Here is a 25,641-nt window from a genome sequence, read left to right on the forward strand (position 1 = left end):
GGGGGGAAAGTGGCGGGGGGTGGTCGTCTTGTGATGAATTGGGAGATTGGGATTGACATGTATACACTAATATGTATAAAATGGATAACAAAAAAATAAATAAAAATTAAATTAATAAAAAAATAAAATAAAAATTAAAAAAAACATAAGAAAATAATAATGTTACCATAATTTTTAAAGTCCTAGAAGTCCCATAATTAAAAAGTCAGTTTTATTAAATGTTCAATTCTCAACAGTAAATGTATTTCTTTTTTATTATAAAAAATCTCCATCCCTGTCTCACCCTTCCTCACCCACCCCTTCAAACTAGGTGGCAAGCAGAAGCAAGCCCAACAAAGTCCACCATATTCCCAAAAGCAGAAAGACAGGACAAGGTATGCTGGTGTCATCACTGCAGAGCCCTCCTGCAGGGGGCAAGGAACGGGAACAGCTACCATAACAAATACGAAGGAGACTGGAATGGGCAGCCTGATAAAAGACTTGTATAATTTATACCAATTTATAAATACTTTAGGTGCCCACCAACTCCAAGAGAACAGACCAAACTAACTATACAATGGAAGCCTGCCTCTGCCTGGGCCTTCTCCATACATCAGGTCCCCCTATCAGGAATCATTAGGAAGCCCAAAAAGTTTCACAGTTCCAGCTTCCCGACTGCTGTCATATTTGCCATCTTTGTCATCACAGGCAAATGCCAGTAGAGGCCTTTTGGGGTGCCAAGCCACGGTGAAGGTGGGGGACTCACACTGTACCTCCCACAGCTTGTCTCCTATAAAAATCAATATAGAGAAACCAATCAATACATTAATAATAAGAGACCATACTCATTAAGCACTTACCTACATTAAATCATTTAATCTGCTTAATAACCCTATAGGATAAGTACAATTACTACCCCATTTTGCAGAGAACACTGAGGCGCAGAGGGGTCACGAGGCAGTGGGGGGCAGAGCAGGATGTGAACGCAGGCCAGTTAACTTAAGAGCCTGTGCTCTGAACCCGATTCTACCCTTCCTGAAAAAACAGCAACAGCAGCTGTTTGTTGAGCACCCCTTATGAATCAGATGGATTATACTTTATCTTAATAAAGTATAATGACAATCCAGCAAGGCAAGTAATGATTTTAAACCCCATTTTATAAAGAAACAGGTGACTGAACAGTTAAGTCACACCTCAAGGAAGCAGCAGGGGAAATAAAAAGGGAAACAGCAGAGTCAGCACAGGAAGTCAGTCTGTTTCCAAAGCCACAGATCTTTCTACTAAACCACAAGGACTTTTTTTTTCCAAAAATTTTTCTTCCTACTTGTGGAAGTTAAACATAATTTTTCCAAAGCCATTTTTTTTAGTCCTGCTTAACATTTTTTCAACCTTAGAGTTAAGATTAATGTAGTAAAATGTTCACAGTGTGGTGCTGATTTAAAAATGCATGATACACTGAATTATACACTTCAAACTGGTCAACTATACGGTATGTGAATCGTATTTGAATAAAGCTGTTTATATATATATATATATATATATATATATACACACACATATGCATATATACATATGTGTGTGTATGTGTATAAAGAAGATTTTTTAATTGAAGTATAGTTGATTTACAATACTGTGTTAGTTTCAGGTGTAGAGCATGTACAGCAAAGTGATTTAGTTTTGATTTGTTTTTTTTCAGATCACTTTCCATTACAGGTTATTACAAGATATTGAATATAGTTCCCTGCAGTATACAGTGAATCCTTGTTGCTTATTTATTTTACATAGAGTAGTTTGTATCTGTTAATCCCATACTCCTAATTTATCCCTCCCCCCACTCCCTTTCCCCTTTAGTAAACCATGTTTGTTTTCTATGTCTGTGAGTCTGTTTCTGCTTTGTATATAGTTGTTTTTTTTCTTTTAAGTAATCTATTTCAGGGACAGTTAACCACTCTTCATAATGCTAGGATATGGCAATCTATAGCCACATGTCTGAGCAAATTTCTGTGTTACACAGACATAAAAAATGGTGTCGGAGGCTGCTACTCCCCTTCCATTTCCCTTTCGGCCTTTAACTCCATGCATGCGTTGCTGCTGCGATAAACACTGCAATAACTCTTCTGTAAGGAAGTTTGGTTCCTGACAAGATGTGAGCAGTTTGGACTCAGCAATCCCAATTTTACCCAAAAGGATTACTACATAAGTAAAATGATACTCATCAAAGAATCATTTATAATGGTGTAAAGACCAGAAGCCATCTAAGAGTGGGGCAGCTTAGGTATATACTGGTATAGCCAATGGAATTCTAAACCCCATTAAAAACAGCAGTAGAGCTCAACAGCCATCGCCATGTAAGAAGCTGTAAGACCCTGCAGGTGAGGAGGGAGGGCCCCGGAGCAGCAGGAGAGCACGCCTACATCACATGAACACGAGGGGACATGAAGGAGCTGCATGTCTGGATGGCTGGACAATGCTCACCAAAATGCTGTAAGAGTGGCACTCTTTAAATCGTGGAATGTCAAACTTTTTACTTTCTTTGAAGTTTTCTATATAGTTTGAATTCTTTTAATAAAGTATCATGTATTTCCAAAAACAATAAAGCTGCTTTAAAAAATAAATCTGGGGAAATTCTTTTGTAAAATGAATACTCACCTCTCATTTTTCTATTTTCAAGTTCTGTTTTGTTGCTTTTTAAAACAAATCACATCTATTTTAATAATTTCTTAAATTATAAAATGTATATATGTATTTTTTAAGTCCACATACAGGCCAAAGATAGAAATATCCCGCAATGCTAAAGGAGGTTGTATTTAAATGGTGGGATCATTCACTCATTCATCCATCCATCCATTTATTCATTCATTCTTCTCCCTTTCTGTATTTCAAAAATTTTGTTATAATGGAAGAATTAAAACTGAATAAAATGTAAAATATTTTCTTTAATCACTCTCTTTCAGACCTGCCCCTTTCTTTCCTAATTCTTTGCTCCCTCCATTACCTGACTACAATAGTCATAATAAACAAACTTGCCTTAAGGAGTTTGTGCTAATGCTGGCATTTATGCTAATACCCATTTATACTAGTGCTGGCCAAGTAGTAATGAGCAGAGATGAAAACACATGACAGGAGAAGGCCTGATGGCCAGAAATGAAAGACAGAGGAGTCTCATTATAGTTACCTGTCTCTACTTCAGCAATGTCGATGAAATGATCTTCCGATGCCGATGCCAGCATTTTCCCATCATGGCTAAAACTGAGGGTCCTCACAGGCCAATCCAGCCTATAACAGAGTAGACAGAGGAGACATTAAAATATCCCAGTGAGAGGAGGGCCCAGTTTCACCCAACATGACATAAAACAAATTTATCCAACAAGGAAAGTGCTGGCAGAGCTGCTTACCTGGAAAAGCACCGAACACACACTAACTCATCTACATCCCAGAGGCTGACCAAAGCATCTGCGCTTCCTGTGGCAAAATACTTCCCCATGGGATCAAACTTGATACAGATGCAGTTGGATGGATGGGCGTTGATAGACTGCACAGGCTTCAGCTCTGGGTAGCTGAGAAACAAGACAAACAGCAATCAAACTGGGAGAAGAGGACCGTGGTACTAAGACGGTAAGAGGAGACACTAAGAAGAAAATGGAAGTAAGACAACAGAACAAATATCAAAGACTGGAATTTCAAAACAACTTTCCTGAAATAAAAAGATGTCAAACAATACACTGAAACGCCACATACCTGAGAATATGAACCCAGACTAACCAACAAGAAGACGTATAGTAGTAAAATTACTGGACTTTAAATTAGATTGTCATCAGACTTTTTGACAGTAACACTTTATGCGAAAAGAAAATGGAGTAACATACTTAAGATACACCAGCAAGAATATATGAATTGAAATGTTTATATCTAGCGAAACTATTAATTATAAAAAGTTCAAATAATAAGCACAATATAATAAAGTATCTTTTTTTTCTTTGCGGTACGCAGGCCTCTCACTGTTGTGGCCTCTCCCGTGGCGGAGCACAGGCTCCGGACGCGCAGGCTCAGCGGCCATGGCTCACGGGCCCAGCCGCTCCGCGGCATGTGGGTTCTTCCCGGACAGGGGCACGAACCGAACCTGTGTCCCCTGCATGGGCAGGCGGACTCTCAACCACTGCGCCACCAGGGAAGCCCCATAACATATCTTAAAATTTTAGAAGTATATAAGCTATAATAAGTATGAACTCAGGGAATCTTGTTCCCCTGAACTCTTCCTGAGGAATCAAAACTGGAAAGTGAGTTTTGACAATCAGTGACTAGAGATGTACCAGACTTACCAGGCTGGTAATGAGCATTAAATACGTAGTTTCTTGTGGAAATTATATTATGTTTAAGGTATAATATGTGATAGCTGTATAATCTGACAATATATAGTATTGACTATTTTTTTAATGGAGGAAGAATGAGGAAAGCATATTCAAAAAGCAAAATTTACTATTTTAAGCAATCATATTGGTGGTGGTGGTGGTGGTAGTATTGTTACTCTGAAATATCTGTATGTGTAACAAGGGATGAAGGTAATAAGCAACCATGGGATATTCAAATTCTATAATCCCCTGCATCTCTGAGAACCAGAGCACTCAGTTTGGAAGGAAAGAGATTTTAACTGGAAGTTATCAGTATGAATTCACAAAGTATTTTATCTTTAAGGTATATACAATACATATACTTCTTAGCTCTGTCCACTGGAAAGGTCTATAAACAGTCAACCCAACAATATGGACATTCTTAGCTCCAATATTATTTTCTAGTAGAAGAATCCAGGAATTCTCAGAATTTTCTGATTAAAGATTTGAGGCAGGAAAAACATAAGATGAACCTGGCATATCTTGTCATACCAGAGAGCAAGAAACTGAAGACTAATAGGATTATGTCAAAAAAAAAAAGAAAAAACGACTCAGGAACCAACTTGAAGAGGATCCCATTTGCCAAAAATAAGATAATTTGAGCTTCAATAAGGATAATGATTACGATAGACTGAAACACTTCTACCATGCTTAAATCCATGAGTCCATAATGATTCTTTTTTATTTAAAAAACCCTAGGTGATCATCTTTGGAGGTGACAGAGAACTAACTCATTACCTAATGACAAAGGGAAAGAATCAACCATTTATCCTGCTTTCTCTAAATGAACTATATTCCTGGGTAACCAAACAGATTAGAGGAAATGTCTCTTAAATTCCAACAAATAAGCAAGCATTTGGAATCAGCAAAATCCAGACTGGGACAAGCTCCACAGGTTAACAGCCTGCTTTTTCAACAGCTAAGTCCTAAGTAAAAGAAAGGGATGGAGGGGGACTCCGTAGTTTAGCTGACTTAAAAGGCATATCAAACTTTTTTAAGTGGGCAAAATTAGAGTATCTAGAGATGCACACTTGGTAGCTAAAACTACAAAGAAATATTATAAAAATCAAGACTGTTTTTGGGGGAGGGAGTTTTGATTAGGAAGGACAAAGCCCATGGCAAGACTTCTGAGGTGGCCAGCAAAGTACTATTTCTTGACCTGGTGGAGTTACACAGGCGTTAAGCATATAATAGTTCATTAAGCTACACATTTATATTTCATGGTTTTCTGTATCTGTTTTATTTTCTAATAAAAAAGCTTTAAAAAAACAACAACAAAAAACACTGCCTGCAGAATAAAGTTCAAATTGCTATGCATAGAATTCCAGACCCAAATAACCTGGTCTCAAATTATACTTCAGCTTTATCTTCCCGTTTCAGGACGTCTCTCTTCAGATACTTTATCTGCCACCACTCCCAGCAACCCTGATCTACCAACTACTCTCTAAATAAATCATGCTAATTCTCACTTGTTTTGTCCATTGTGCAGTTCCCTTTTGCTGATTCTTAAAATTCAACTAATCTTTCAAGGTCAAGCTCAGAAGCTGCCTCCTTCAACCCCCAACTGCCACAATCAATATAAGTTTCTTTCCTTGGGATTCTACAGCAAACTCCCAGGCTCTCACACAGAGCCTATTTCACTCTGCCTTGCATTGCTCACCCAAGATAACAGAAAGAACAGAATCAGACAGATCTCAATTTCAATTCCACAGTTTCATTCATTTAGAGAATATTCACTGAGATCCTAATTTTGTGTAGCAGATACTGGGCTAGGCACTAGGGATTTAACAGTAAACAAGTTAAATACAGTCCCTACCTTCATGGAGTTTACAGTCTAATGGAAGATATAGAGAAATAAACATGCAATTATAATGTAGAATGAGAAATGCTTCCAACAGGAAGTACACAAAATAAGTTTCTAACCTTGGGGGTGAAGATGGCTTCCCTGGAGGGGAAGTGATATTTAAGTGGAGACTTTAAGGGTACGAATTAGCTATAATTCCAAGTGCATCCAGTTCTAGTGCTCACCAGCTGACTAGTGACTCAGAGTCCCTGATCCTCATCTGTGAAATGGGAAGCACACCATCGACTCCCTAGGATTTCTCTGAGGACTCAGTGAAATATAAGGTGCCTAGTTCAAAGGTGCTCAAGAGAGGTTAGAATTCTTTATTACTACAGTTGAACCTTGAACAAGAAGGTTAGGGGTGCCAATTCTCTGCACAGTCAAAAATCTACACATAACTTAGTTGGTCCTCTGTATCCACGGTTCCTCTGTATCCAAGGTTCCACATCCCAGATTCAACCAACCCCGGATCAGGTAGGACTGTAATATTTGCTCTTGAAAAAATCCACATATAAGTGGACCTGAGCAGTTCAAATCCGTGTTGTTCAAAGGTCAACTGTATTAGTCCTTTTGGGTCCTTCAAAATAGACTCACATCTAATTCACCTTGGTATCCACCACAGCACCCAGTGCAAAGATATGACAGTCCCTTCAGCTAGAACCCCTCACCTGAGTATGTTGATACAACCATTGCCATTTGTCAGGAAGAACATGTTATTGTCATTGTTCCAGGAGATTTCATTGACCTCAAACTTGAACTGCTCCTCCGCTTTGGAACGGTGTGTCTTGGCATCAATGAACGTCACCACATCATCCTTGTTGCCTACAGCAATGGTCTGTCCATCGGGACTCCAGCAGATATTGATGTTCTCCCCTGGGAACCCACATATAATCAGCAAGATAATGTTAGCCCATAATCTTCCAGAAGTTTATTTTGTTATCACAGAAAAACTAGAGCTATCGCCAGAGCTCATTCACTAAGGTCCTCGTCAACAGAAGGGCACTACCACTTACACATCAACTGGGAGTCCAGCACATTCATCTACAAATGTCCCCCTTTAGTTCTCACGTTTCTTTAAGGGACACTTTTTACCCCCATTTTACAGATGAAAAAATGGAAGAGAAATGAGCCGAAGTGTCAAAGCTGTGAAGTAACAGAGCCAAGATCTAAACCCAGACTTGACACCAAAGCCTCTAACTCTTACACCAGCACTTCCCAAACTCCAGTCATTCACATGCCATTTTCACAATTTTTGTACTATCCATGTAACAGCTATACTTTTCTTCACTCCAGATTTTTATTAAAATTGACCCCCCAAATTTTTACTTAAATAGCTTTACTTTAGCAATAAATTCTATGGGCTAGTTCTTTTTTTCTAGTAGGCATTAAAATATATACACAATCAGTTTTTAATATTCATCCATATACCACCTAAATCACTCACATATCACCAGTTGTCTAGTTGGGGAAACCACATCATTCCACCCCCAGGTACAAGTCTTGCCAATAAAGTCCAGTAGCCCACATTGAATACATCAATTAAAAATTTCATCAACTTTACTGATTCTAAGATGCATATTTTTTCACACTTTATTACCTATAATATATCTTAGAATGCATCAGGATACATCTCAAAATTTTCGGTGTATCATGACTATATGATAAATAAAACTTTATTTTTTTTCCTAATGGTCCATAAAATACTGATGCATCTTATAATCAATAACATCTTAGTCAATAAAATTTAATAAAGGGCCTCAAGGTTTATAAGGTAATACGTGGTGAAAAACAGTCTGTAAATGTACTGCACAACTTCCAGGTCATTTTCTCCCAGACCATCAAAGCCATTTATTCCAAGATCAGCCATTCTAGCCTATCAGCAGTTTCCCAAATTCTCCATTCCTTTGCACATGCTCTTCCCTGCTAGAGCTGCTCACCCAATGCACCCTGACCACTAAATCTATATGGCTACCCTAAGAGTTTGCTCAAATTCTGTGAGGCCCTCCCTATCTCCCCCAGGCAGACTTAAGCATTTCCATTCTGGGTATCTACTTTGTAGACTTCTCCGTTATAGGATGACCACGTCATATTACGTTAGTGTTTTTTTTATACATATGTCTCTCTCCTTGCACTAAACCCTAATATCCTTGGAGCTGGAAACTGTCTTATTCAGCTCAGGATGTCCTATACCTACAGGGTCATGCACAGAGAAGATACTTGCAAAATGCTTGTTGAATGACTATAAGTAGCTTATCTTCCTACTGCCCACTCTCTGAATAGTCACCTTTAGTGTTCACAGTGGCAATGCATTTTGTAGTCCTCACATCCCAGATGCGAATGGTTTTGTCTCCAGATGCAGTGACAAAGAGATCAGGATTACTTGGATGCCAACAGAGCTGGTCCACACTATCCCCATGTCCCCGATAATTGTTTTCTTTGACCTGAAAGAACAGAATACAGATGTCACTTCACCCATATGTACCTGCCTCCCCATGTAACTTCTCAACCTTATTTAAACAGAGCTATCTTGTGACCAACAAAAGTTTGGGTAATTAGAGAGTCAAATCCTTCCAAGCCTCTTCCCCCAAACTCCTTCCAAAATCCTCCCTCCCTTCCTCCCCAATCAGTCTGAACTGTTCTGAGGATGGGTTCCACATCAATGCCCTTACTCTTTTGCTCTCCCTGGCCTTCCTCCTTCTTTCTGGTTTTCTACCCTTACTCTGCCACCAAGGGGTCCCAACCCACCTGCTCATTGCCATGGAGGCCCTATCATTTTCAGAGAGGCCCTCCTTACCACCACAGTGAGCCCACCACCACTGCCCCTAGCCACCCCTCACCACCACACAATTCCTCCCACCACTCTCCCACACCCCCACCATCCTCCTCACCACCCATCCATCCATCCTCCTCACCCCCGGTCTTCACTATCCCCGCACCGCGACTCCCCGCTCATCTTCACACCTCCTTTACTACTACACTCCCTACACACGGCCACCTTCCCTAACCACCAGTCCTCCTCTCCAGCATCCCCATCTTCACCCCCTACCACCCCAGCCCGTTCACCCCCTCCTCACCCTCATACTCCTCTGTCTCGCATCACACACGCCCCTCGTCTCCACACCCCTTCACCCTCCTCCCCTCTCCTCACCTCCACACTCCTCACCCCCGTTCTCTCCTTGCCACCACACCTCGCTTTACCACAGTCCTTCTCCCTAGCCTGGGCCGGGTCCTAGCGGCTCACCAACCGGTCCTTCTCCAGCAGGAAGACGCTGGCCGTCTTGTCGAAGGACCCCGAGGCCAGGCGACGCCCGTCGCAGCTCCAGGCCACCGAGTGCACCTTGGCGCTGTGGGCCGGGAACTCGCGCGTCTTGCTGTGGCCGCGGAACAGCTCCTGCATCCCGAGCACGTAGCGTGTCGGGCCGCTGTTCACTGAGCACCAGGGAGCCATCGAGCCAGGACCGCTCTGGCCCAGCGCCGAGGGCCCCAAGGACGCCGCGGGGATCGCCATGCCGAGCGGCCTGACACCGGCTGGGTTGACTCTACGGGACTGCAGTCAGCCCTGCCGCCGCCGCCGCACACATGCGCGCGGGAGAGCGCCCACTCTTCCGCGCAGCCGCACTGTGGACCATCCAGAAGGGACTACAAGTCCCAGCCTGCAGCGCGCGCCCGCTTTTGCCTTTTCAAATAGTCAGGGTTCCACTTTAAGTTTTCTTTACAAATAACGGTTAGAAGGTTTTTAGGGTCTTTATTTTCCCCTTACCTACTACTTGGTATATATATTTGTATCCCTGTTTAATCGAAGAAATAAACCAACGCAATTCTTCTAAACCTCCGTTCGCCGTCAGTCAGAAACACCTTTTTTCTAGGGGTGCTCCCCACCTGTCAGCCACATCTCTTAGAGCTGAAGGCTCTCAATTTCTTGCTGGAGAAGGACGAGCTGGTGAACTTGTGCCGGGTAAAGGGCTAGGAGTTTGTAGGGGCGGGAGGAAGGAGGAGGGGAGGAGGAGGTAGGAGGGGAGGGGAGGGGGGGAGGGGAGGGGAGGAAAGAGAGGTGGAGGTGTTGGGAAGGGGTTTGGGGATGTTTTTAAATATACAAATTCTTTGTTTTTAGAAGGGGCTATATTCACATGATTATATATGCAAAAATATATAAGATACAGAGTGAAAAGTAAATGTCTGCCTGTGTCATGCCCTTTAGACTATTCCCCACACTTCACACCCATACCTTCCAAAAAATATTGTTAAATTTCTTTTGTGGCCTTCCAGAGATAGTTTAAGTGTAAATAAGCACCTTGGGAGAGGTAGATAGGTGTGTGTGTATCCTACCCCACCCCTCAAAATGGTAGAATTCCTTACATAACTTGTTTTCTATGGTAAACACCTGTAAGAAATCATTTCTTATCAGTATATGCATATGTCTCATTCTTTTCATGGATGCAGTCTTTAATGATATAGATGCATAATAGTTTATTTGACTGATCCCTTTGGTGGACATTTTGTGTCCATGATTCGCTTTTAGGACAATACTGCAGTGAACATCCCTATACAAACTTCATTGTGCACATATGCACTTTTTTATTTGAATAAATATTGCCAAAACACCTGAAGAAGTTCTAACAATCTACATTTCCACCAGCTGCATGGGAGAGTGTCATAAGGTCCTAAATACTAAGTGAGTCCTCATATAAAGCACAAGGTTCTGAGAGGGACCTTAGGAAATGAGGTCCTTTTCTTTCCCCAATTCACTTCCCTACCCCTTTAAAACTAGAAATTCTTGGAGACTTCAAAGCTTTTTAGACTCCAAAGAATATTGATGACATCACTAAGATCTTGGGGTGGGAGATTATTTGGTATCTAGTTTTCCCTCCTTAGCTTTCATTTTCAGGAATCTTCTTCATATGCTCGCATGTTTTTTTTCCTACATACACTGAGAATTTATATCTCTTGGTCCCAGATAAGGACACTGAAGAAAGAAGAGGTAAAATGTCCTGCTCCAGGTCACATGGCTGGTATTAGAGGTACTGACTTCAAATTCTACACTCTGATTCTTAGTATCTGAAACCTCTAGGTTATAAATGTAATTCTTTGAATTTCTGTATTAATTCTGTATTTTTGTATGTTATGTGTTTTTTATTTCATTTTCCCTGAGTTCTTTTTCTATATTCTGTAAACACAAATGTTAGAACCTCAGTTGTGATAAGTGTATCCCACTGCTCTTCACTGAGACAGTTGTAATAGCACATTTCTGGGGACTATGAGACTGAAGTCAGAGAGTCTCAAAGAGACAAAATTCAGGGGAACAGAGGCATGGGCCATTTTTAAAAAAACTTTTTGTTTGGAAAAACTAACAACTTTACAGAAAAGTTGCAAGAGTAGTAAGAGCGCTGTTATTCCCATGGCCCAGGTTCACCTGGTTTTAGCATTTGTTCCATTTGCTGTGTCTATACATACACGTATTACTCTTTTGCCTAAATGTTTGAGTAAGTTGCATACATCATTATTCTTTACACCTAAAGATTTCAATGAGTATTTCCGAAGAATAAGGATATTCTGTTTCCTATCCCTAGCATAGTTATAAACTTTGGTAATTTGAACAGTAACATAGAATTTAATCTACTGTCTGTATTTCAATTGTGTCAGTTTACCCACTAATATCCTTAGAGCATTTTTCTTCCTCCAGTACAAGATCTAGTCTAGGATTTTATACTGTATCATGTCTCCTTAGTCTCCTTGAATCTATATAAAAATTCCCCAGCATTTCCATGCTATTATGATCTTCACATTTTTTGAAAAATATAGTCGATGGACCATTGTTATAGTCCCTTCTGCAACCCAGAAATTCTCTTTGGGAGCTGATCTTTGCTCAGACTCTGCAGGATGTTTTTATATATGGGTGTCATAGGAACTTGAGTCATTCAGGGCAGAATCAGATCAAAAATAATAATTCCAGGGGCTTCCCTGGTGGCACAGTGGTTGAGAATCTGCCTGCTAATGCAGAGGACACGGGTTCGAGCCCTGGTCTGGGAGGATCCCACATGCCGGGGAGCAACTAGGCCCGAGAGCCACAACTACTGAGCCTGCGCGTCTGGAGCCTGTGCTACTCAACAAGAGAGGCCGCAACAGTGAGAGGCCCGCGCACCGCGATGAAGAGTGGCCCCCGCTTGCCACAACTGGAGATAGCCCTCACACAGCAATGAAGACCCAACACAGCAAAAATAAATTAATTAATTAATAAACTCCTACCCCCAACATCTAAAAGAATAAAACAATAATGATAATAATTCCAGAAATGCCAGGATGTGTAGAGGGAATTTTCAGGGGCCGAGGGAGAGATCCTACAGTGAAGGAACAGTAGATAAGGAAGGAGGGGGGCTTGAAGTATAAGTCCTTTGTTGGTGGGGGACTTTGGAGAAGCTGCTGTTGCAAAAGAAAACAGGAAGGAGCATGTCACTTCTGGCAAATCTTCAACGTATAGGTGTGTATCAGTTTAACCAGAGAAGCAAACTAGTGAAAGATATATATTACAGAGATTTATTGCAAGAAATTATTTTATACCACTGTGGGGGTTAGGTAGGCAAGTCTGAAATCCATAGAGCAGGCCATCAGAATGGACAGGCTGGAACTCTCAGGCACTGGCCGAAAGTACTTTCCACAGGTGGGATTTGTTCCCTCAGGGAAGTCTGAGTGCTGCCTTAAAGGCCTTTCGACTGATTGACTCAGGCCCACCCAGATTATATAAAATAATCTCTTTTATTTAAAGTCAACTGATTATGGATCACATCTATAAAATACTTTCATGGAAATATCTAGATTAGTGTTTGATTGACTAACTGGGGACTGCAGCCTAGCCAAGCTGACACATCAAAAAGACCATTATGGGGTGGGAGAGGTTTGGGTCTCCTGGGCAAGGTAGACTCATTACAAAGGTCAGAGAAGTGAGGAAATCAAACTAAGGAAAGGATACAGAGCTTGATTTTAGCAGCTTAGAATTTTAATTATAAAGGTATTACATTTCTATCATATTACCTAGGTAATATTGGAAACTAAAGCAGATTCCTGCACCCAAAAAAATGACCTCATTACTTATTGTACGAACTGTTTAGGGAGGATTCTGAGAAGATGGCAGAGTAGAAAGAATCACAAATCTGTCTCCCCACATAGACAACAGTTGCACTAGAAGAATCTGTCTGATGTAACTGTTTTGGAACTCTGAGTAACAGGGGGGAAAAAAAGATTGAAGAAAAATGAACAGAGCCTGAGGAACCTGTGGGACACGATCAAGTGTACCAATGTATGTGTTGTTTGGCGGGGGGGGGGGGGTGTCCCAGAGGGGGAAGAAAGAGATAAAGGGGCAGAGAAAATATTTGAATAAATAATGACTGGAAATTTCCCAAATTCGATGAAAGATAAATATCCAAGAAGCTCAACAAATTCCAAGTAAGATGAACTCAAAGAGACCCACACTGAGATAGATTATAATCAAACTTTCAAATGCCAGGATGGATAAAACAAATGGTGGGGGAGGGATAAATTACGAATTTGGGATTAACAGATACACACTACCATATATAAAATAGATAAACAACAAGGACCTACTGTATAGTACAGGGAACTACATTCAATATCTTGTAATAACCTAAATGGAAACAATCTTAAAAAGAGTACATATATAGGGGCTTCCCTGGTGGCACAGTGGTTAAGAATCCGCCTGCCAGTGCAGGGGACACAGGTTCGAGCCCTGGTCCAGGAAGATCCCACATGCCATGGAACAGCTAAGCCCGTGCACCACAACTACAAAGCCTGCACTCTAGAGCCCACGAGCCACAGCTGCTGAGCCCGTGTGCCACAACTACTGAAGCCCGATCACCTACAGCCCATGCTCCACAACAAAAGAAGCAACCGCAATGAGAAGCCCGCACACCACAGTGAAGGGTAGCCCCCGCTCACCGCAACTAGAGAAAGCCTGCACACAGCAACAAAGACCCAACGCAGCCAAAAATAAATAAATAAGTTTATTTTTAAAAAAAAAGTACATATATATATGAAACTGATTCACTTTGCTGTACATGGAACACTGTAAATCAACTATACTTAAAAAAATCTTTAAGAGAATCATTGAAAGCTTCAAGAGAAAAGCAACTCATCACATAAAAGGGATTGTCAATAAGATTATAAGCAGGTTTCTCATCAGAAATTTATAGACCAGAAGACAGAGGGCCAATATGTTCAAAGTGCTAAAACAAACAAAAAACTGTCAACAGAGAATCCTACATCTAGTAAAACTGTCCTTGAAAGTGGTGGAGAAATTAAGACATTCCTAGATAAGCAAAAGCTGAAAGAATTTGTTACCACTAGACCTTCCCTGCAAGAAATTTTCAGGAAAATCCTACAGGATGAAAGGAAAGAACAATAGAAAATAACACAAAACCATATGAAGAAATAAAGATCTCAATAAAAGTCAATACATGGGCAACTATAAAAGCTATTATTGTAACAGTTTGCAACTCCATATTTTGTTTTCTACATGATTTAAGAGACTAGTACATTTTTTAAAATTATGAGTCTAAAAGCTAATATTGTAACATTTGTAACTCCACGTAGAGTTTTCTACATAATTTAAGAGACTAATGCACTTAAAAGAAGTATTAGTTTATGTTTGGGGGCATATGATGTATAAAGATGTAATTTTGTAACATCAACAACTAAAAGGGATGAGAACGAAGCTGATAAAGGAGAAAGTTTTTGTATGTTATTGAGGATAAACTGGTATAAATTCAAATTAGTGTGTTATAACTTTAGGATTTTAAATGTAATCCCCACAGTACCCACAAAGAAAATAGCTAGAGGATATGCCAAAACAATAAAAAAGAAAGAAAGAAAATCAAAACTGCCCGGGGCTCACACGTGGAGAGAACATGCAGACGCTCCCCAAAGCTGGAGGAGGCTGCAGGGATGGGGTGAGGGGCCAGAAGGGGCATGAGAGGCAGCAGCACACTGTTGCCATTCCAGGCTTGTGTGGGAGAAGACTGCTGTGTGCCTGTGTCTGTCTGCACAGACGACTCCAGCCCTTGGTTAATAAAAGATGTTAATTCCAAGATCCTCCCCAGTAAACATCCCACATGCTGGTCTTTGCATCATTCTGCTTCCCTGGGAACTCAACCTGCCAATGTGAGCTAAGAGGTCTTTAAGTAAGAGAATAAAAGCCGTGTGGCTGACAGGGTCTTGGTGCTCCGACCTGGTGTAAGGCCTGAGCCTCTGAGGTGGGAGAGCCGAGTTCAGGACATTGGACTGCCAGAGACCTCCTGGCCCCATCTGTGAGCACTCTCCCAGGGATCTCCATCTCAACACTAAGACCCAGCTCCACCCAACGGCCAGCAAGCTCCATTGCTGGATGCCCCATGCCAAACAACTAGCAAAACAGGAACACAACCCCACCCACTAGCAGAGAGGCTGCCTAAAATCATACTAAGTTCACAGACACTCCAAAACACACCTCCAGACATGGCCTTGCCCACAAGAAAGACTAGATCCAGCCCCACCCTCCAAAACATAGGCACCAGTCCCCTTCACCAAGAAGGGGACTGCACAACACACGGAACCAACCTCACCCACTGAGAGCAGACACCAAAAACAAGGGGAACTACGAACCTGTAGCCTGCGAAAAGGAGACCTCAAACACAGTAAGTTAAACAAAATGAGAAGAAAGAGAAATATGCAGCAGATGAAGGAGCAAGGTAAAAACCCACCAGACCAAACAAATGAAGAGGAAATAGGCAGTCTACCTGAAAAAGAATTTAGAGTAATGATAGTAAAGATGATCCAAAATCTTGGAAACAGAATGGAGAAAATACAAGAAACTTTAACAAGGACCTAGAAGAACTAAAGAGAAAACAAACAATGATGAACAACACAATAAGTGAAATTAAAAATTCTCTAGAAGGAATCAATAGCAGAATAACTGAGGCAGAAGAATGGATAAGTGACCTGGAAGATAAAAGAGTGGAAATAAGTACCACAGGGCAGAATAAAGAAAAAAGAATGAAAAGAAATGAGGACAGTCTCAGAGACCTCTGGGACAACATTAAACACACCAACATTCAATTATAGGGATCTCAGAAGAAAAAGACAAAAAAAAAGGGGTCTGAGAAAATATTTGAAGAGATTAGAGTTGAAAACTTCCCTAACATGGAAAAGGAAATAGTAAATCAAGTCCAGGAAGTGCAGAGAGTCCCATACAGGATAAATCCAAGGAGAAACATGCCAAGAAATATATTAATAAAACTATCAAAATATAAATACAAAGAAAAATATTAAAAGAAGCAAGGCAAAAGCAACAAATAACATACAAGGGAATCCCCATAATGTTAACAGCTGATCTTTCAGCAAAAACGCTGCAAGCCAGAAAGGAGTGGCGGGACATATTTACAGTGATGAAAGGGGAAAACCTACAACCAAGATTACTCTAACCAGCAAGGATCTCATTCAGATTTGACGGAGAAATTAAAACCTTTACAGACAAGCAAAAGCTAAGAGAATTCAGCACAACCAAACCAGCTCTACAACAAATGCTAAAGGAACTTCTCTAGGCAGGAAACACAAGAGAAGGAAAAGACCTACAAAAACAAACCCAAAACAATTAAGAAAATAGTAATAGGAACATACATATCAATAATTACCTTAAATGTAAATGGATTAAATGCTCCAACCAAAAGACACAGACTGGCTGAATGCATACAAAAACAAGACCTGTATATATACTGTCTACAAGAGACCCACTTCAGACCTAGGGACACATACAGACTGAAAGTGAGGGGATGTAAAAAGATATTCCATGCAAATGGAAATCAGAAGAAAGCTGGAGTAGCAATTCTCATATCAGACAAAATAGACTTTAAAATAAAGACTATTACACTGCATAATGATCAAGGGATCAATCCAAGAAGAAGATATAACAATTGTAAATATTTATGCACCCAACATAGGAGCACCTCAATACATAAGGCAAATGCTAACAGCCATAAAAGAGGAAATCGACAGTGACACAATAATAGTAGGGGACTTTAACACCCCACTTTCACCAATGGACAGATCATCCAAAATGAAAATAAATAAGGAAATACAAGCTTTAAATGACACATTAGACAAGAGGGACTTAATTGATAGTTATAGGGCATTCCACCCAAAAACAACAGAATACACTTTCTTCTCAAGTGCTCATGGAACATTCTCCAGAATAGATCATATCCCGGGTCACAAATCAAGCCTTGGTAAATGTAAGAAAATTGAAATCATATCAAGTGTCTTTTCTGACTGCAATGCTATCAGACTAGATAGCAATTACAGGAAAAAAAAACTGTAAAAATTACAAACACATGGAGGCTAAACAATACACTATTAAATAACCAAGAGATCACTGAAGAAATCAAAGAGGAAATCAAAAAATACCTAGAAGCAAATGACAATAAAAACACGACGACACAAAACCTATGGGATGTAGCAAAAGCAGTCCTAAGAGGGAAGTTTATAGCAATACAGTCCTACCTCAAAAAACAAGAAAAATCTCAAACAAACAACCTAACCTTACACCTAAAGCAATTAGAAAAAGAAGAACAAATGAAAACCCCAAAGTTAGCAGAAGGAAAGAAATCATAAAGATCAGATCAGAAATAAATGAAAAAGAAATGAAGGAAACAATAGCAAAGATCAATAAAACTAAAAGCTGGTTCTTTGAGAAGATAAACAAAATTGATAAACCATTAGCCAGATTCATCAACAAAAAAAGGGGAAGACTCAAATCAACAGAATTAGAAATGAAAAAAGAGAAGTAACTGACACTGCAGAAATACAAAGGATCATGAGAGATTACTACAAGCAACTCAATGCCAATAAAATGGACAACCTGGAAGAAATGAACAAATTCTTAGAAAAGGACAACCTTCCAAGACTGAACCAGGAAGAAACAGAAAATATAAACAGAACAGTCACAAGCACTGAAATTGAGACTGTGATTAAAAATCGTCCAACAAACAAAAGTCCAGGATCAGATGGTTTCACAGGTGAATTCCATCAAACATTTAGAGTAGAGCTAACACTTATCCTTCTCAAACTCATCCAAAATATAGCAGAGGGAGGAACACTCCCAAACCCATTCTACAAGGCCACCATCACCCTGTTACCAAAACCAGAAAAACATGTCACAAAAAAAGAAAACTACCGGATAATATCACTGATGAATATAGATGCAAAAATCCTCAACAAAAATACTAGCAAACAGAATCCAACAGCACATTAAAAGGAACATACACCATGATCAATTGGGGTTTATCCCAGGAATGCAAGGATTCTTCAGTATATGCAAATCAATCAATGTGATAAACCATATTAACAAATTGAAGGATAAAAACCATATGATCATCTCAACAGATGCAGAAAAAGCTTTCGACAGAATTCAACACCCAGTTATGATAAAAACTCTCCAGAAAGTAGGCATAGAGGGAACGTACCTCAACATAATAAAGGCCATATATGACAAACCCACAGCCAATATCGTTCTCAGTGGTGAAAAATTGAAACCATTTCATCTAAGATCAGGAACAAGACAAGTTTGCCCACTCTAACCACTATTATTCAACATAGCTTTGGAAGTTTTAGCCATAGCAATCAGAGGAGAAAAAGAAATAAAAGGTATCTAAATCAGAAAAGAAGAAGTAAAACTGCCACTGTTTGCAGATGACATAATACTATACATAGGGAATCCTAAAAATGCTACCACAAAACTACTAGAGCTAATCAATGAATTTGGTAAAGTAGCAGGATACAAAATTAATGCACAGAAATCTCTTGCATTCCTATATACTAATGATGAAAAATCTGAAAGAGAAATTAAGGAAACACTCCCATTTACCACTGCAACAAAAAGAATAAAATACCTAGGAATAAACCTACCTAGGGTGACAAAAGACATGTATGCAGAAAACTATAAGACTGATGAAAGAAATTAAAGATGATACCAGCAGATGGAGAGATATACCATGTTCTTGGATTGGAAGAATCAACATTGTGAGAATGACTCTACTACCCAAAGCAATCTACAGATTCAATACAATTCCTATCAAACTACCAATGGCATTTTTTACAGAACTAGAACAAAAAGTTTCACAATTTGTATGGAAACACAAAAGATCCCGAATAGCCAAAGCAATCTTGAGAAAGAAAAATGAAGCTGGAGGAATCGGGCTCCCTGACCCCAGACTATACTACAAAGCTACAGTAATCAAGACAGTATGACACTGGCACAAAAACAGAAATATAGATCAGTGGAACAGGACAGAAAGCCTAGAGACAAACCCACACACATATTGTCACCTTATCTTTGATAAAGGAGGCAAGAATATACAATGGAGAAATGACAGCCTCTTCAATTTGTGGTGCTGGGAAAACTGGACAGCTACATGTAAAAGTATGAGATTAGATCACTCCCTAACACCATACACAAAAATAAGCTCAAAATGGATTAAAAACCTAAATGTAAGGCCAGAAACTATCAAACTCTTAGAGGAAAACATAGGCAGAACACTCTATGACGTAAATCACAACAAGGTCCTTTTTTGACCCACCTCCTAGAGAAATGGAAATAAAAACAAAAATAAACAAATGGGACCTAATGAACCTTAAAAGCTTTTGCACAGCAAAGGAAACCATAAACAAGACGAAAAGACAACCCTCAGAATGGGATAAAATATTTGCAAATGAAGCAACTGACAAAGGATTAATCTCCAAAATTTATAAGCAGCTCATGCAGCTTAATAATAAAAAAACAAACAACCCAATCCAAAAATGGGCAGAAGACCTAAATAGACATTTCTCCATAGAAGATATTCAGAATGCCAACAAACACATGAAACAATGCTCAACATTAGAGAAATGCAAATCAAATGCAAATCATTAGAGAAATGCAGATCAAAACTACGAGATATCATCTCACACCAGTCAGAATGGCCATCATCAAAAAATCTAGAAACAATAAATGCTGGAGCAGGTGTGGAGAAAAGGGAACCCTCTTGCACTGTTGGTGGGAATGTAAATTCATACAGCCACTGTGGAGAACAGTATGGACGTTCCTTAAAAAACTAAAAATAGAACTACCATATGACCCAGCAATCCCACTACTGGGCATATACCCTGAGAAAACCATAATTCAAAAAGAGTCATGTACCAAAATGTTCATTGCAGCTCTATTTACAATAGCCCAGAGATGGAAACAACCTAAGTGCCCATCATCGGATGAATGGATAAAGAAGATGTGGCACATATATACAATGGAATATTACTCAGCCATAAAATAAATGAAATTGAGCTATTTGTAATGAGGTGGATAGACCTAGAGTCTGTCATACAGAGTGAAGTAAGTCAGAAAGAGAGAGACAAATACCGTATGCTAACACATATATATGGAATTTAGGGAAAAAAAATGTCATGAAGAACGTAGGGGTGAGACAGGAATAAAGACACAGACCTACTAGAGAATGACTTGAGGATATGGGGAGGGGGAAGGGTAAGCTGTGACAAAGCGAGAGAGAGGCATGGACATATATTCACTACCAAACGTAAGGTAGATAGCTAGTGGGAAGCAGCCGCATAGCACAGGGAGATCAGCTCGGTGCTTTCTGATCGCCTGGAGGGGTGGGATAGGGATGGTGGGAGGGAGGGAGACGCAAGAGGGAAGAGATATGGGAACATATGTATATATATATAACTGATTCATTTTGTTGTAAAGCAGAAACTAACACACCATTGTAAAGCAATTATACTCCAATAAATATGTTTAAAGAAAAAAAAGAACACCTCCTAACACCATACATAAAATTAAACTCAAAATGGATTGAAGACCTAAATGTAAGGCCAGACACTATAAAACTCTTAGAGGAAAACACGGACAGAACACTCTATGACATAAATCACAAGAAGATCCTTTTTGACCCACCTCCTAGAGAAATGGAAATAAAAACAAAAATAAACAAATGGGACCTAATGAAACTTAAAAGCTTTTGCACAGCAAAGGAAACCATAAACAAGACGAAAAGACAAACCTCAGAATGGGAGAAAATATTTGCAAACACAGCAACTGACAAAGGATTAACTGACAAAATATACAAGCAGCTCATGCAGCTCAATATCAAAAAAACGAACAACCCAATCCAAAAATGGGCAGAAGACCTAAATAGACATTTCTCCAAAGAAGATATACAGACTGCCAACAAACACATGAAAGGATGCTCAACAGCACTAATCATTAGAGAAAAGCAAATCAAAACTACAATGAGGTATCACCCCACGCTGGTCAGAATGGCCATCATCAAAAAATCTACAAACAATAAATGCTGGAGAGGGTGTGGAGAAAAGGAAACCCTCTTGCACTGTAGGTGGGAATGTAAATTGATACAGCCACTATGGAGAACAGTATGGAGGTTCTTAAAAAACTAAAAATAGAACTACCATGTGACCCAGCAATCCCACTACTGGGCATATACCCGGAGAGAACAATAATTCCAAATTATACCTGCACCCCAATGTTCATTGCAGCACTATTTACAATAGCCAGGACATGGAAGCAACCTAAATGTTCATCAACAGAGGAATGGATAAAGAAGATGTGGTACATATATACAGTGGAGTATTACTCAGCCATAAAAAGTAACGAAATTGAGTTATCTGTAGTGATGTGGATGGACCTAGAGTCTGTCATACAGAGTGAAGTAAGTCAGAAAGTGAAAAACAAATACCATAGGCTAACACATATATATGGAATCTAAAAAAAAAAAAAGTGGTTCTGATGAACCTAGGTGCAGGAGAGTAATAAAGACACAGACGTAGGGAATGGACTTGAGGACATGGGGAGGGGGAAGGTTAAGCTGGGATGAAGTGAGAGAGTGGCATGGACGTATATACACTACCAAACATAAAATAGATAGCTAGTGGGAAGCAGCTGCGTAGCACAGGAAGATCAGCTCAGTGCTTTGTGAGCACCTAGAGGGGTGGGATAGGGAGGTTGGGAGGGAGATGCAAGAGGGAAGGGATATGGGGATATATGTGTACATATAGCTGATTCACTTTGTTATACAGCGGAAACTAACAAAACATTGTAAAGCAATTATACTCCAATAAAGATGTTTTAAAAAATGTAAATAAAGATGTTTCCAGGGTCCATCCCAGAACAACTGATTTAAAATCTCAGAGAGGGGGACTTAGAATATTTAAAACTCCCTCAGGAAATCTAATGTACCACCTAGATTGAGGACCACTGGCCCAGCTGTGCAGACAACTTCCTGCTTAGCTTTGAAGGTCTTTCCTCGGAAGGATAGGCAAAGCTGGAGGCAGCCCACTATATGGGGAATGTGCCAGATCAGGTGTTAGAGGATCTATGTTAGTTCCAGCTCTGATGCCACTTAGTCAGGTGAACTTGGCCTTTTGGGGCATCAGTTTCAGGACCAGAACAAGGGTGAGGCAAGTGAGGTGACTAGGACACAAAATTTAAGGAGGCATGCTCAGGGCTGAGTGTACTTACCCCATCTTGAGAATAGTGCCTCCTTAAGTTTTGCACCCCCAGAGTCTCCTTCAGATGAGGTGGGCTTGACTGCTTACTGACTTTCCCAGTGCCAACATTTCACATCCCAAACCTAAAACTTAGGCCAATATAGAACTAGTCAAAGGAAGACTTGTTTAATTATCCAGTTGAGTTTTGTCAATAGCCAAGCTGAATAATTCAGACCAAAAATACTCTCTTTTAAAACAAATATCGTATATTAATGCATATATGTGGAATCTGGAAAAATTGGTATAGACAATCTTATTTACAAAGCAGAAATAGAGACACAGACATAGAAAACAAATGTATGGATACCAAGGGGGAAAGGGCAGTGGATGGGATGAATTGGGAGACTGGGATTGACATATATACACTACTATGTATAAAATAGGTAACTAATGAGAACCTACTGCATAGCACAGGGAATTCTACTCAGTGCTCTGTAGTGACCTAAATGAGAAGGAAATCCAAAAAAGAGGGGATATATGTATACATATAACTGATTCACTTTGCTGTACATTATAAACTAACACAATATTGTAAAGCAACTATTCTCCAATAAAAAATTTTTTTAAACCAAAAAAAAGGAAGAAAATTAGAAAGGAATTTAAAATTTTCATTGCAAAAATCATCTAACACGAAGACAGGAATGCAGGAAATGAGAGATTAAAAACGCATAATGCATATAGAAAATAAATAGCACAATGACAGAAGTAATCCCTCCTTCTAAGTAATTGCTTTAAATACAAATGGATTAAACCCTCCAATCAAAAGAAAAAGATTGGCAAAATGGATAAAAATACATGAGCCAAATGTATGCTGTCTATAAGATACTTTAGATCCAAACACAAAAATAGATTGAAAATGAAAGGATGTAAAAAGATAGTCCATGCAAATAATAACCAGAAGAAAGCAAGGGTGGTTATATTAATATCAGACAAAATAGACTTTAAATTTTTTTAAAAAGGTTATAAGAGACAAAGGACATTATATTAATAAAAGATAGATAGCTAGAATACAGCTAGAAGATATAACAATTAAACATTTATGCATCTAATGACAGACCATCAAAATATATAAAGAAAAACACTGAAGTGAGAAATGGACAGCTTTCCATGAATAGTTGGAGACTTCAATACCACACTCTCAATAATGAAATGAACAACCAGACAAAAGATAAGGAAACAGAAGACTTAAACAACACAACTGACCAACTAAATCTACCAGACATACACAGAACACTACTCAACAAGAACACTGTTCACTTTCTTCTCAAGTACACATGGGACATCTTCTAGGACAGACCATATATTAGACCACAAATTAAGTCACAATTGATTTTCTTTTTTCTCGGTACACGGGCCTCTCACTGTTGTGGCCTCTCCTGTTGCGGAGCACAGGCTCTGGATGTGCAGGCTCAGCAGCCATGGCTCACGGGCCCAGCCACTCTGCGGCATGTGGGATCTTCCCGGACTGGGGCACAAACCCGCGTCCCCTGCATCGGTAGGCGGACTCTCAACCACTGCGCCACCAGGGAAGCCCCCTACAATTGATTTTTAAAGATAGATGTCATACAAAGTGACTCCTCTAACCACAATGGGATGAAGTTAGAAATCAATAACAGAAGTAAAACTGGAGGGACTTCGCTGGTGGTTCAGTGGTTAAGAATCTGCTTGCCAACACAGGGTACACAGGTTTGAGCCCTGGTCCAGGAAGATCCCACATGCTGCAGAGCGACTAAGCCCATGCGCCGCAACTACTGAGCCTGCGCTCTGGAGCGCATGAGCCACAACTACTGAGCCCACAAGCCACAACTACTGAAGCCTGCGCCCCTAGAGCCTGTGCGCCACCACAAGAGAAGCCACCGCAATGAGAAGCCCGCACACTGCAACAAAGAGTAGCCTCCGCTGGCCGCAAGTAGAGAAAGCCCACACACAGTAACAAAGACCCAACACAGCCAGAAACAAATAAAACTTAAAAAAAATTTTTTTTAATTAAAAAAATAGTAAAACTGGAGAATTCACAAATTTGTGGAAATTAACAGCACACTCTTAGACAACTAATGGGTCAAAGAAATCACAGGGACATTTAAAAATACATAGAGACCAATGAAAACAAAAATACAACATACCAAAACTTACAGATGCAGTAAAAGCAGTGCTACGGGGGAAATGATAACTATAAACATTTACATTAAAAAACAAGATCTCGGGCTTCCCTGGTGGTGCAGTGGTTGAGAGTCCGCCTGCCAATGCAGTGGACGTGGGTTCGTGCCCCGGTCTGGGAGGATCCCACATGCCACGGGGCGGCTGGGCCCATGAGCCATGGCCGCTGGGCCTGCGCGTCCGGAGCCTGTGCTTCACGGCGGGAGAGGCCACAGAGGTGAGGGGCCTGCGTACCGCAAAAAACAAAAAAACAAGATCTCAAGTCCAAAATCTAACTTTACAATTTAAGGAACTGGAAAAAGAAGAAGAAACAACCCAAAGCTAATAAAATGAATTAAGTAATAAATATTAGTGCAGGGATAAATGAAATAGAGAATACAAAAATAATAGAGAAAACCAGTGAAAGCAAAAGTTGGTTCTTTGGGGCTTCCCTGGTGGCGCAGTGGTTGAGAGTCCGCCTGCTGATGCAGGGAACACGGGTTCGTGCCTCGGTCCGGGAAGATCCCACATGCCGCGGAGCGGCTGGGCCCGTGAGCCATGGCTGCTGAGCCTGCGCGTCCAGAGCCTGTGCTCCACAACGGGAAAGGCCACAACAGTGAGAGGCCTGCGTACCGAAAAAAAAAAAAAAGAAAAGTTGGTTCTTTGAAAAGATCCACAAAATTAACAAACTATCAGCTAGAT

The 25,641-nt window shown here is 40.1% G+C and overlaps 1 protein-coding gene across 1 annotated transcript; it reads right to left on the minus strand.

The window, feature by feature from the left end:
* Positions 1-189: 189 nt before the first annotated feature.
* THOC3 (THO complex subunit 3) lies at positions 190-9,780 on the minus strand. Its single transcript, XM_065874935.1, has 6 exons — positions 9,452-9,780; positions 8,495-8,651; positions 6,879-7,083; positions 3,375-3,536; positions 3,155-3,255; positions 190-769 (listed from the first exon to the last, which is right to left on the minus strand). Exons 1-6 carry the CDS (start codon positions 9,716-9,718, stop codon positions 606-608), a joined length of 1,056 nt encoding a protein of 351 aa, XP_065731007.1. The 5' UTR covers positions 9,719-9,780; the 3' UTR covers positions 190-605.
* Between the last annotated feature and the right edge of the window lie 15,861 nt (positions 9,781-25,641).

The sequence above is a fragment of the Phocoena phocoena genome, chromosome 3 (genome assembly GCF_963924675.1).
Source record: "Phocoena phocoena chromosome 3, mPhoPho1.1, whole genome shotgun sequence".
In the NCBI taxonomy this organism is placed as follows: Eukaryota; Metazoa; Chordata; class Mammalia; order Artiodactyla; family Phocoenidae; genus Phocoena; species Phocoena phocoena.